Raw genomic sequence first — 14244 nt, 5'->3', positions numbered from 1 at the left:
CAAAAGCTAAACAACAGAACAGATAGTACAGTAAGCATAAACTAAAGTACTTTTTTCTATATACTTAAAAATAAGCCTGCCGTAGTGCACAAAGAAAACACCATTAATGTGTAATCAATATTATAAAATAAGAAATAGAGGGGTTGGGAAGAGTGGGGGAGGGGAGAGAAGAGTTTTATTATAGTTGCAGCTGCATCCATTTACAGTTTTGTACAGGTTTTAGCTAGGCCTGGGAATTACCCAAATCATACCAGAAGCGTCAATGATGACCTTCCTCCATTAGAATTTCGTTTAAATTAAGGAAAACAAAATAAATACACACAAGAGTGCAAATTTTCAGATTGTCACTTGCAACCTCTTAACATTCATCATCTACATCCAATCACAACTAGAGGGACTTGTATAGGACAGCAGCAGTGATCATGGAGTTAGATGAGCTCACTGTAAGAAATCAATTTATCTTTTTTTTTTTTTTTCTCAATGATATGTCTTTTTTAAAAAACCCTCAACTCTTTATTAATTGCTAATAAAGCTGCAATATATTACAGAATGGAGTTGAGAATGGTATGAATGCAGGAAATGCATGCTTCCTTTGGAAGGTATTCCATAGATGACAATTTACAGTACACGGGGGAAGAATTATCCAGCATCAAGAGTTACTCGTTGTAGAAAGAATATGAAGTTGGGGAGAAGGGCACAGTCAGGGGTTCAAGAGAGGAAGGGGGGACTTACAATAGCTCCTCAAAACATTTTCAGGACCAGTGAAAAAGTTTACCAAAGTAAAAATGAAAAATCTTGAATGAAAACAAAAATCTTTTGTTTTGTTTTTTATAAAAATTACATTTTTTTAAAATACAAGATCCTTTTAATTGCAATTGTGCCCTGTAGCAACAGGACATTTGGCAACGATTTGCCATATACTGCAGCTTTAAGTCCAATGAGTCAGTATCACATTCCACTAATATTGCACTTGGATCTTGAACCATTTTTTTTTAAACCATCACAGCATCTTCTGTTTCCTCCACTTGTTAGAACGAGTTAATTTCTAGCCACTTTTTCGATATTTATGCTGACACACTAAAACAAAAGCAATAGGCTGGACACAGTAAAGTACCTCGGAAATACCAGAGGCCGAAGTTCACTTGAAGCACCTTAACACATCACTTTATGGATCAAGAACAGTGTGGCATTATGGTAATTAACTCTCCTAAAAGACTGTGCAGTAATTGAAGTGTGTGCTCTGGGAAATCAAAATGTCATTAGTGGAAACTCTGAGATAAGACCAGGCCAGTGTGAAGGTCACATGACTCAGTTCTGCTGCAAAATAAGGTTTTCCAGTTCATCTGCAGAACGTAATAAAAATGCGGCTGATTCTCGATACCCTGCCACAAGCTGCCTCACTGCATTTATTTCAGTTGGACTCAGCTGGGGTCTAGAGCTTGAACTACTGGAGGATCCAGAGCTGGTTGCTAACTGCCTCTTCATACTGAGATCTGTTGGACCTGCAGATTAGAAAGGAAATGACAAGAAGCTTCACATCCGCTGCCAGAGACGTTTCACAGGTTTGCAGCTACAAATGCAGAGTAGCAAAATCTGCTCTCAGCTGAGTGAAAGTGAGAAGCAGCAGAAACAAGCAAAACTGTTCAGTTACCAGTTGCCTGGACAGGAACCACAGCGATTTATATTTATATACGACAGACACCCTTGAAGTTCTACTTACGTAACACGAGGGGCAAGTCCACTGCCAGCAGAAAATTAGCTTCTGGGGGGTATCCCAACAGTGTAAGCCACTTGCACCCCAACACTGCCCTGGGATCCGATGCTGGTGAGCAGGCAGAAGGTTCATCTCCTGTGCCTCCCCCAGCTCCAGCTGCCATCGTAGGCTTCATGGCAATCTGCACGCTTGCAGTTTTTATCACGGACTATCAAACTTATGTTGTCTAGATATCTATTTTCACGTTTTATGCTTCAACCAGCATGCAGCCAGATTGCGAATCCCTTACAGACGTAGATAAACGGTCATTCACTTGACTAGCCTGGCGCCATGTGATCACATATATAAATAGCTGGTCATGAATGAGATTAGGCTGGTGACAATCTGGCTGCTACAGTGAGGAGTACACGATCATCTGTGGGGGCTGCATACAGCTGGCAATATACTGCAAGGATCTTGTAAGGCCTGAACGCTGACAAGAGAATCTGCAGCAATCACCATGTTGCGTTGGCAGCTTATACCAATATGCTTAGCACTTTTCATCAAAGAATCTTCTCAAGACCACGTATGCTGCGTGCAGAAGACAGCCTTCCTGAGGGCAGTCTGCAAGTTACCACCATCGGCAAAACCATCTGCCGTCATGAAGTTCAGCTTTGTGTAGAATTTCCCTGGTTGTGTGACCATAGTTATTAATCAGCTAAGACATATGGTGCTTTGATGAGATGTATGCATTTTCCACTTAACACAATACATTTTTTTCTTCCTGGAGTGTAAATTTGGACAGGTAGAATTGGGCTGAGGACTTTTTTAAACATAGAAGCATATAGAGGGCAAGTATAGCTATCAAGCAGTTTATTATGTGCAAATCTGGAAAAATACTGCTCATTCATTTTGACAGTGTAGCAAATCTATACTTAAGATCAGAGTAGCCTGATCTTAATCTTAATACTCTCCTGGAAATTGGGATTAAGTTATCCAAAGCAATGTATCTTGGTTTCCTATGAGAAAAACGTCACTGTTCAATTTCATCTGGACAACGTATGTCAATGCCAAGGCTTTCTCAGTGTTGGCTCACTGGATGGACCTTGCTTCCTAAAAAGACTGGAATAATTTTAAAATTTAGCATATTCAACTGTAGAATACAGAACACACCAATTCATACTCTAGAGGTCCTCCTAAATAATCCCACCAGAATCACAAGATTCAAAAACAGACTCACTATCTTAAGCACTAATGGAAAGAGATGTACTGGTTTCCAGAAGCTGAAGATCTGGTCACAAACCTTTCTTATTTTTCTTTCTTTTATGTTTATGCAGAGATACAGCTGAGACCACAAAGAATGGGGAGATTGCCATGTCCCCACACTCACTGAAGTTAATGAAAATCTCCCCTCAAGTGAATGAAAGCAGAGCTGGGATGATGAAAAGAAACTACTCAAACAGAAAGGGTCCTATTAGATCTTATTTCCTACTACACAACTAGCATGAACAGCACTTAGTCTTACAACTGTATTACCCAGTTTTACACCGGCAAAAATGACTTTTAAATGACTTCCAGTGTACAAAAGATAAATAAAAGGACAATTAGCTCAGTGACTTTGTTTCAGCGTGACCACGCGCTGCAGGGAAACGATCACAGTGTGAAGAAGCTCAGAGGATATTTCTAAGTAAAATCTTAACCCAGCACAGCGAAGAAGGGTATACAAATCATAAAGCCAGCTGGACTGAGTGGTTGTAAGAAGCCATTAAAGACTTCTATATTTATTGAGGTGGTAGTGAAAAAGCTGCCACTGACATATTGAGGGCATTGAGCTCCATATGAACCTACTTTAACTTTTATGTTCTTTCCTTGACTCTTATTCATGTCACAGCCAAAACCACACACACAATATAGGGCAGAACAGAGCTTCTGTGGCAGAGCACATCTTTTTCTGAAACGAAACTGAAGGGCTTTTTTCTTTGGTAATCCAGATTTTTAAGTGACTGAATAGGATATTAAGTTTATTTCACTCATAAGTAGAAAATACATAGAAATGGGCTTGTTTACATCTCTCAAGTTTTCCTTACAAAAACTGATGACACAAAGTAAAAGCACCACTCTGAAAGGAAAACTAAGGGAAGACCAGATGTCCAGCATGCATAAATCAGTGTAACTCCCCACAAGTCTATAGGTCGCAGTGATTTACACAAACTGAAGATCTGGCCCTGTATTCCTAGATGTCCAGATTAACTATCATGAGGAAAGTTTTTTAACTCTTCAGAATATATATATCTTTGAATCCCTGAAGGTACTGGAAATAAAGTTTGTGCAAGTGCAAATCTGCGGTCTGCATACACAAGGAACCATCAGGACCCAGAACTCCTCTTGGTCTGGGACACTTCTGTTGTGTACGAAGTTCTTGTATACAAAGGAAATGAGAAATCTCAGATTTTAACTTACCCCAGCTACTTCAAACTACTTGATTTTTATTATTATTTCTATATACTAGGAAAATAGGATTTTACTTCACTCCTGCCTTGTACCTAACAAGTCACAGTGCTGTCCTCCTTCCCCTCAAAGAAAATCCCCCTGAGCAAAAAGGCAAAGAAATCCACACACAAAGAAAAGTGTTCATGGCTATGGTTTCAGGACAGTGAGTACACTCGTGCCTTTTCAGGTAGGGAAGCTGCGTGTGCTGGCAGAGAGCTGAGCAGAAAGAGAACAAGCCATGCTTGATGTGGGGATAAGGATTTTAGTTCTTCCTTTAATTATGTTCTGTGACCCCTACACCTCACGTCCAAAGCTTGCCTACGACAGCCCAAGCTTTATATCTGGGAGAATACCTCACTCAGAGACTAGCCCCGGGATGTATTATGCTGGTCTCAGCTTTTCATAGCTATGATGATAGACACTCACTGGCAGTATTACTGATTCTTAAAGGTTGTCCAGGCTGCTATATGCTAAAAATACTACAAGTTATCTGTAGCCTCATCAGTCATACCTGGTCATTCAGAAAATAAGGAATAAATGCATCTTATTCTTATAGTGTAGATTTTTTCTGTGTAATTTTATGCAAATCAGCTATTGAAACACGGGAACCTAAATCTTACTCAGAAATATCCACCACATTTTTTTAACCAGACAAATAAATCACAGACATCCTGAAGGCTTAAAATAGCTGGTTAAGGTAGACACTTCATGCACCTCTGTCTCCAGAAGCCATCATTACAGATGACTACATCTGGAGAAAGCTGAACGGCTTCACCACCATTTCTTTTAATATCTATCCTTACTTTAAATAGAACTATTTCCTTAGTGTACTTAACATTATTTATTAAGCTGCCAGTCTTCACAGGAACACGGAAGTGTACCCTTATACAGAGGGAAATCTGAATATTTTTGCAATGAATTTTGCAGTGCCAGGTTCCTCCAAGGTGATACTGCACATTTTAGCATACTGCTTCCTATCCTGGAGTACTTCAGGACAATTAAAAATCTTGATTGCAAACATCACCAGGTTCCACAATGTCTGTATGTTCAAGCAAAGATTAAGCATATATCGCAGAGATGAAGACAGGATACCTATTTTTATGTATTTATTTCTTTTAGTGCATACTGTTATAACTCCCAATTGTCACCTCCCATGTTTTTATAACAGCACAACATTCTCTTAAGCAGTGGGTTAAACAAATTGCTGAGGCAGATCCTTTCTTTTATATTCTTTCAGAAGACTGAAGTATTGTTCCTCTGCTTCTTGCCAAGGCCACCCGATTGACACTTTTAACATGAGAATATTTTTGATTTACCACCTCAGTCCAGTTACATAGACCTAATTTCCCCTGTGAGGTGAAACTGTTCTTGTTGGAACCACATCAAGCTGAATATGCGAACTCTGAAAACCCACTCTTCGTGTACTAGACAATCATTTATCAAATCAGCTGCTAGGAATACCTGCTATTAAATACACTGAGGGACAAATGGCTTTTCTGTAAATTGCAAGACTTAAATGGAACTAGTTATTGCCTCATGCACTACTCATTAGCAACATGATTTATATGAAATTCCAAAATATGGGTCAGATGTAGATGTGCTGTTACCGATTGCTTAGACACTATCAACTGTCTCAGCAAAAATCCCTTAAGAATTGCATGCTGTCACTTGGTAGCTACCAATCTTATAATTAACAACTACTGAAAGAATAATAAATGTGTCAATGACTCTCAGAACGGTTATCACTATTGGAGATAATAATTTAGAATAACAAAAATAATTTTAAAAAGCCACATGTGCTTAAGCATCTATACTTCTACATTTTCATTAATAGTTAAGCAACCTTTTTCATCTGTGAAGATGTAAAAAGCAGTGGCACTTATTTATAGAAAAATACATTTGCCCATGCTTTGAAATCTCTCTTGTGTATCTTTTCTATTGCACCTATTCTCCTTTCCTCTTTTTTTCCCCATGAGTGGCTTTAGAAGTGAGTACGTACTAGATTCTCATATACTCCAATAAAACTAAATAGAAAAAACTATCAAAGTATGCTACTTTTTCCAAATCAGATGTATATATTATTGCAAGAATGTTTTATTGTAATATTATGCACCTGTCAATGTTTCTTTTCCTCCTGCCTTCCAACAGAGAGCAGATGTGCCTAAAACTATTGTTTCAAGTGCCGGGAGATCTCAGATCAAGAAAACGGGGACTAATGAATTGGACCTTTTAAGCTTCTTTCTCCCTTCTACACCTTTCCCTCTGGAAAACATACCTTCAGCTAGTTTAGATAGCAGAAAAAAAATACTGTGTTGCCTGAGGAAAGAGATGTGAAAACACAGAAATGCCTATAGCCACTGAACATGTTCCACAATCAGCAAACACACTGGTTTGTGATGAAATGATTATGTAAGGTCCTCCAGTAACGTTTCCTGTCCATCAGAGGAGATGAATTATGTGGCATACACCTGTCTTGCCTTAATGGATGTCTCCTGAGCTTTGTGCAAAGGCAGAAAAGTAGGATACTGCCCAATATATCCACAGACATTCCATCTCCATTCCTACGGTGGGAGTAGACTAATACTTGCACATGCCATGTATCTAATAATTTGAAGAGGAGGAGGAAGGGGGAAGAGGAACGTGGGGATGATCTTAATATAGAAATCAGCCAGCATCTCCCAGCGAGAAATTTCCACCTTTGCCACAACACAGGTCTAACCATTTAACTTCTCCCAACCCCACATTTTGCCTTTTTTAAATGGGACTAAACACACTATCCCAGGCTCCTGACTCTGTCACTCTTGTTCTGTGTCTCTTCATGCCCCAGGCTCCAGCTGTGTAAGAGACAAGCTGGTTTGTCTTTCCTCTCTCTCTCCACTTTGATGTCATCAGGGTAGCACAGAGAACGCACATGACTGTGCAAGAGTAGAGGTATAAAGAAGAGCTGCAGAGAGCAACCACAGCAAAAACCCCATTCAACCCCTACATCACGGTCAGCCATGCTGCAGGTAACCCAGTCTGCACTTTAAGAATTAGCTACATACTGGATATTCTCAGCTGGAGTTTTTTTTTCCTAGTTTATTGCCAAGAAGCCTCTACTGATGATGCAAATGCCAAGATTTTACAGAAGGTTACAACTTCACCAAATTTGAGGGTGCAGAAATGAGGCATTCTCCCTACTGTCACATGCAAAAGTGGACAAGAGTGCTCGGCCCTCCTCTCCCTGCCCCAGAGTAGCATGGCCAGGCTGACTGCTGGGGCTCAGCAGCATCAGCTCTGGGAGCTTCCCCCAGCCACCCCATCACCTTCAGCAGGGCTGCACCACCTGGAGGACCAGGAGGCAGAAGGACCAGGAAGGCTGATTTGCACATGGGTAAGAGGCCTGGCTAAAGTGGGGAACGGCGGGGAGAGCGCAGCCCTTCTGGGCCTCTGGAAGGGAGCAGCAGGGAGAGGTGAGCGGTGTGGTGGGAGTCCAGCAGCTACCGGCTGGACCATGGGGCCATTGGTCATGGTCTGCAGGCCCACCTGTGGGAGAGGAGGCTGAAAGAGAAGCCTGCCAGGGCTCAGGATCTGCTTGTGGTGTGAAAGTATTCAGATTCGGTGGGAGGACTCACCTGAGCTGGAAGGGGACTGGACGTTTGTGGTGCCTGGGATGCAGTGCTGAGTTGTGGCTGTGGTAGAGGTAGGCTGCAGATCTGTGTAGAGAAATGGAGACACAACAGCTACTTTGTATTACCATGACACGAGGGCATGTCCTGCATGGCCAGTCCTCCATCGAGTCTGAAACACCCTCTCTTTTTAGACACAGAAAGGGAAATGACTGACATTTCTGCCAAAAAAAAGAGGCAATGATACAGAAGAAACAGCCCCAAATCACCTCCAGGAAACCCAGCAATGGCAGCAGAAACACTCCTCTTAGGGAAAATGGACTTCAGGAAACGAAGTGGCTGTGGAGAGCAAGGCTCCGACAAGCCTGCCTGGGCTTCAGAGAGTGCTGACAGCTGGCAGTCATCGGGAGAGGGAGGACGGCAACCCACTAGACAGAAACATGTGGGGAGACGGGGCAATCCCACTCCGCCAGGAGAGGCTCAGGCAGCATGCAGGGACTTCAACAGCTTCTGGTGGCAGCAAGAGATTTTGCTCCCAACAGAGCAGACTGTCTCCTGTCCTCACCCTCCTGCTCTCTAGCTGGGCATCCCTCCAAGCTGGGTCCAGGTGTGATGGAGCGGGGCCAGCTGAAGCCTTTGTGGCTGGCTAGGAGCTGGCAAGCAAATTTTGTTTACACCCACTGAGCTACCCCACCTTGGAGATTCTCCGTTCAATCCTGTAGCGGGAACTGCATTAGCCCTAAAAGAGCCATGGAAATCCACCCTTCTCAGAGGGCAGCTCTGTTTTAACATCTACAAGAACCAAGGACAATGTGCCCAAAGGCTTCTCCCCAGCCCATGTACAGGCTGACAGAGGCTCTGTCAACCCACAGATTGCTTGGTGATGGGGTGAAGCTTTCCAGCTGAGCTGGCTTGGCCTAAAGGGTTTAAAAGCAGGGGAAAGAGAGACCTTGGTGCTGTAAACCCAAGCCTTTTCCTGCTGTGCTTTTTTCCTGCCCACAATAAAGGACGGGTCACTGTACAAGCTGTTGCATTCTGCTTGCTCACGTTGAGCAGTTGCATGAAGACTTGCCCCATACAGTTGTGTAAGGAGCTAATTATGGTTCTGTAATTAGCCATGTGGAAGGACAGGCTGAGGAGGGAAGCATTGCAAGAGCAGGCACAGAGAGGTCCCTGAGCCAGAGCCACCAAACAGTTGGGCCAGCAGATAGCTAAGTCTGTAAGATAGGAACAGAGTAGGGATGAAATTTATAGGGGAGGAAATAACCAAATTAAATGAGTCACAGCATACAAAATACAGGCATCGGTTGGACTACTAAATAGGAGAGCTAATCGGACATAGTCATCATATTACTGGGGGGGAAAGTCCAGAAATAGGTATTCAAGCAGTGAGTTTTAGATAGTTTTTGCAATTTCTCCTTTTTTCTGTTTTAGCAGATACACAAAACCAGACTGTACTTGTTTATACACACATCCTGACTGAGGTGTATATTTATTTTTACACTAGGAGAACATTTGTAAACATGACAAGAACATTTGAGGGGTTACTAAATTGAAAAGGAAATGCATTCTTAAATTACTTCTTAGGTCCTGAAAACAATTTGCAAGCAAATATCCTGTTCTCCAGAGAGGAAACTCATTAACCATTATAACAGCCTTGCATATGTTTGGAACAAGAGTCCTTGAAACAGAATAATGATTGCAGACAACTGTCCTGTGAGGTCTGTAAGGAGGGCAATGGTTACCCCTCTCAACTGCAACTCTATCCACTCCTCTTAGTCTACAAATGAAAAAGCAAATATCCATGGACATATCAGAGAGGACTGACAGATCCCAAAGAACTGGCCTCCAAGTCCTCCCATTTCTCCTGTAGGGAAACCAGCTAATGGAGCCAGAGCACTTTACCCTCAATAGCCAGGAGATAATTAGGTTGGCTACTGATTGCTTTTGTGTCAATGAAACTAAGAAATTGATGGAGTTGCCTTTCCACAACTTTCCTAATGATCTTCCTGAAATGGCAGGTGGGTCACAAATCAGCAGCCAGCTAGGTTGTCAGCATCAACAACTGGTTTCCAAGTGCTGGCACATAGACTTTTGGTTCATGGATCTTATGTGCTTTGGATCCTGTAGGATCCCTGTGGAGAAGATGGACACCTTTCCACAACGTTCCAACTATGCAGAAGCATGTGGGAGAGGTGCAAAGGTTTACGAGTCTTCTGAAGTAAGAGGACATACAGACAAAATTTTCCAGTGCAAGTAGGGAAACTCAAGGAAGAAGAAATCTTGGAGCATATGTCAGTATGCAAACTGTAAGTACCCACTTGTCCCTTCACCCCAGTGATGCTACACAGGGAAATGCAGTGCACTGCACAGTTCCCTGGCTGCGTTAGCTGTACAGCATCTGGCAGTTCCTGAACAACCACTGTTTGCCCTGCAAAACCCATCTTGAGCTTTAATTGTGAAAAAACACTGGAGTCCTCTACGTTAAAGGTACAAAGAAAATGTTGCTTCTAATCAGAAAGCAACACTAGTTTATGATGTTGACTTTGTACCTCATCTTTTAGAATTGCACGCTGAAGTGACATAGAATACTTTTGCCTAAATCCCACAATTCACTGAAAAATGGGAGTTATGAAAATGTATCCTATTACAAGAGGTTTGAAGGGAAGAACAAGTACACAAAACAGTTGTGTTTCCTCACAGTTTAAGATTATGTAAAACAGGACAATTCTGATGGCTTCTGCTGACAAATAACACATGGGGAGTCTAATCCTACCCTTAGTTGGGTGAAAGAGCAAATGCCAACTGTTTCCAGTGGGAACTGGCTTGGATCTTTGCTGGCCACAATGTAAAAGACAATTTTAAAGTTCTTGTGCATTTTCCCAAGAAACCAGATTTCCACGGCCTGTCTTACTCTTATGAAAATATTTGATCAGAGATCATATTCAGTACCTCAGATGTGTTTTTCATGCATATGGAAACAATTGTAATCATCACTCACTCTCTTTAAGTCAAAGACTTTTGACAACTAAAATATTATCTTTTTAAAGCCTTTTGAAAACTTAATGCAAATCATTCACAGACCTTTGAGGAATTTGAGGGTGGGGGGTGAGGAAGCAGACATGACTGAAGGTCACCAGGACACTACATACCAATAACTCCTTGCAGGCTGCAGCCCTGATAGTGTTTTGAAAATTGCTTAGCATGTTGAATATAGGGGCTGTAGCTGAACAATTACCATCTTGCCTAAGTCAGCCCATGTACCTGAAGCAGCACTCTCCTCAGCCAGAGAGGGATCAGCCAGGACAAAATCCCAGGGATTTCTCTGTCCTCTGAGACATTTTTTAAATACTGTTCTTGGAGGCAAGAGACCCTCAGGCTTCCAGAGTAATCACTTTTCTCTGACAGACAGACAATAACCTTGTTATCAGAATGAGCAAACCTGTTCCTTTGCTCTGAATTTGTATAAAATCAATATGGGGGACTATTTCAAACAAATAATACCATTCGCTTACATGTGTTTGTTGCAAAAGCTTGCTAATGTAAGAAGAAAGGAATGTTGCCTAAATAAATGACACCACTGTTTTTTTCAGAGGGGCATACAACCTCATGGTGACACAAAATTACCTGCATCATTTTTAGTTGAGTATAGATGGATATGCTGATTTCTCCTTTAACTCTTGGTATGCCAGATCCTTATCTGCGGTAAATTAAAGTAGCTAGAGAAACCATGTGAGAAATCTAGGTCAATTCATTTGTGTTACAAAATATGGAGTTCAGTGTTTTCACACTCCAGCCACGAAGCCACTAATGGCCTCATTTTGTGATCAGTATAGGAGAGGACAACAATGACAGTGCAGGTCCTCATAAAGTCTTGCAAATCGACTGAAGATCTAACCTGGCATTTTTTTACTCAGCTTTGTTAGAGACTTCAGGTTCGGTCTCGCCCTATCGTGAATTAGTCCCTTGAAACTGAAAGGAGACTAGCATACAGTGAGCAAGTATTTTGCTCAGCAGTAGCTGTTTGCGGGATTGTGTTCCTGCTCATTATCTGATAATAGCCTATGGATATTGAACCTACTAGCTTTCTGTACAGCAGGGGGAAACGTACACATGAGCACATACACATACAGGCACATTTTATATGGAAACTCACCACTGCCAGAAGCATCGTTGAGATTTAGCAGCCCACCTCCGAGCCCTCTGTAACTATGGTAACTGTAGGTCCCATTGCCATTGATGTACAACACCTCCTGTGTGCTGGAAACAGCTGATGTTGAGTAAGTGACCTGGGCTGGCTCCTGTTTGTACTGCTTGTCAGCTGGAGCAGCCTCGTCCTGCAAAAACAAGGAACGGTTTTGAATTATTGTTACATATTACCTTGCACAAGAGGGTCTTTTCCATTGTTAAGACTCCACATCTATTGCTTTTAGAAAAGTATAATACATGTTAAACAAGCACAGGTGCGTTTCTGATTGACCAAATATCAGCTGAAAAGAAACAATGGAAATAAGCAAGAACACGGATTTCCTACAAATCTGAGAATATTCATTTATTTGTGCTCCACAAGCCAACCATACTGTTTCTCAAAGCAGAAGATGCATCCTCTTACCCTGAAGAGCTCACAGTTGCCTGCAAAACCCAACCCTGTCCAGAAATAGCGTGGGAAAGGATAGAAAAAATTACTTTCTGACTACAGGAGTGACTGTTCTGAGCCAGAGAATCCTATCTTTCTTGATAAGACAAAACAATACAGAATGCACCAACTACTTTTTTTGATGTATCAGCCTCAGAAATGACAGAAGGAACAGAGGAATGGAATAAAACAGCATTTACTCGGCTCTCTGCAAACATAGGAAATGCTGTTTTATTCCATTCCTCTATTGTACAATATACTTGTACAACTACCTTGTACAAACAGTTGCTGTGCCCACGCACACAAGGGCCAAGTGGTAAGGATGCCTCTACAAATGTGACTTGAAAGCATTTGTTATCTGTGTGTGAGCAGCGACTGTTTGCACACCATGAGTTCCCCTCAATGCTCCCTGTTTGCCTGTTAGATGCTGGCATAATATTTAAAAGGATTTAGCACAACAGCCCTCCAATTTTCCCCTATGTTCCAGGTGAATGTGTATTTTTCCCCATCTGCACTTACTGTAGCTACTGCTTAGAGCACCTCACCTCCACTCATGATCACAGAGTGCCCCTGTGGCAACTTTAGTAATGACACGGGTGAAAAAAAGAAAGGCATTAAGAGAAGATTTAATGTGTTTTAGTAGTTAGAAACAAGGAAAACTATCAGTGTGTGACTGCTCAGCCCTCCACAGGGACCTGAGTGCCAGAATTTCTGATTTAGTCTGCAAATGTATTTGAACTTTTTCTTTGTTTCTTTTAACTTGTAGACTCTTCTATGGGCCTGATTTTACACTCTTATCTGATGAAAATATATTTCAGTGATTTCAAATAAAATGGATCTATGGAAGATTAGTATTTCAAAAAATAGAGGTGAGAATGTTTGCAGACCTTTTCAGAGAAGTTAACTGAAAAATGACCTGTTAGAATTATGTCCTCTTTGTGCAAGATTTTGTCCATTTTATGCCTCTCTCTTCTGCACAACCCTTTTATGGTTGCTAAATATACCAAACTTATTAAGAATGCTATAAAAAAACCTCAAACCTTTCTTACAGTGTTTACTTAAAAATAAGAATGTATATACCAGAACAGAGGGATCAAATAGTTCAGTGTCCAGTCTCTGTGTTGAAGCAACAAGGGTTCTGAAGCAGCTTTCCTGTCTGCATTAGGAACAATCATTGGCTCCACCTCTCAAATAAGACACTATCAACTTTTCTAAGATTAAGATATCCCTGTCTTGTAGATATTTATTGGTGAAAGAGACTTGGCCACAACTGAGATGACTCAGGAGAAGGTATATATATTATTAACAGAAATTTTAATATTTAATACAGAACACTAAACCATCAGATAATTAATTCCATAAACAATCAGAATGGTGCCTCTTGGGCACTAATATGAGCCAATGCAAAGCTTTGCATTTTTAAAAGAGTTGGCCAAACTGGTCTCCTATGCATTTTCTTAAGTAATAATAGCCTTAAACAAAGGGCCAAAATTGCAATGTATTTTTGCCAGGAATTCAACTTTAATATCATTTACCTTTTATCTCCAAAGGTCACTGCTGTCTCTTATAAGAGCAAATGTATTATTTTCTCTGAGAAAATATTCATAAGCTATACAGTAAAGTTCTGTCTTGGCAACAAAGCTTAACTCATCGTCCAAATCTTTAACACTCTCAAGGCTGAGATGTTCTGTATCCTTATGTCTAAAACCAGATGATACTTCCTGTCATAGACTCACACAGCCTCATTTTATTCTCATGAAGATCAGTAAGGGATCTTCTGCAAATTTATCAAGACCTGGACTGTGTTCAAGGGGTAC

At 41.3% G+C, this 14244-nt stretch overlaps 1 protein-coding gene across 3 annotated transcripts in view; it reads right to left on the bottom strand.

The window, feature by feature from the left end:
- Positions 1-1308: 1308 nt before the first annotated feature.
- The window catches only part of NOL4 (nucleolar protein 4), a gene marked incomplete at both ends in the record, with an annotated part of 200263 nt that continues 187327 nt past the window's right edge, over positions 1309-14244 (bottom strand). For 2 of the 3 annotated variants that reach the window (XM_082327546.1, XM_082327547.1), the window contains 2 exons: positions 1309-1502; positions 11948-12128. In XM_082327546.1, the coding sequence (XP_082183672.1) occupies positions 1309-1502; positions 11948-12128 (375 nt within the window). Of the gene's footprint in view, positions 1503-7797; positions 7879-11947; positions 12129-14244 lie in introns of all 3 variants that reach the window. The other variant, XM_082327545.1, reaches the window with a different exon arrangement.

The sequence above is a fragment of the Platalea leucorodia genome, assembly GCF_965183815.1.
Source record: "Platalea leucorodia genome assembly, chromosome: 1".
In the NCBI taxonomy this organism is placed as follows: domain Eukaryota; kingdom Metazoa; phylum Chordata; class Aves; order Pelecaniformes; family Threskiornithidae; genus Platalea; species Platalea leucorodia.
Note: the sequence above shows the minus strand (reverse complement) of the source record. Positions and strands in the feature narration are given on the sequence as shown.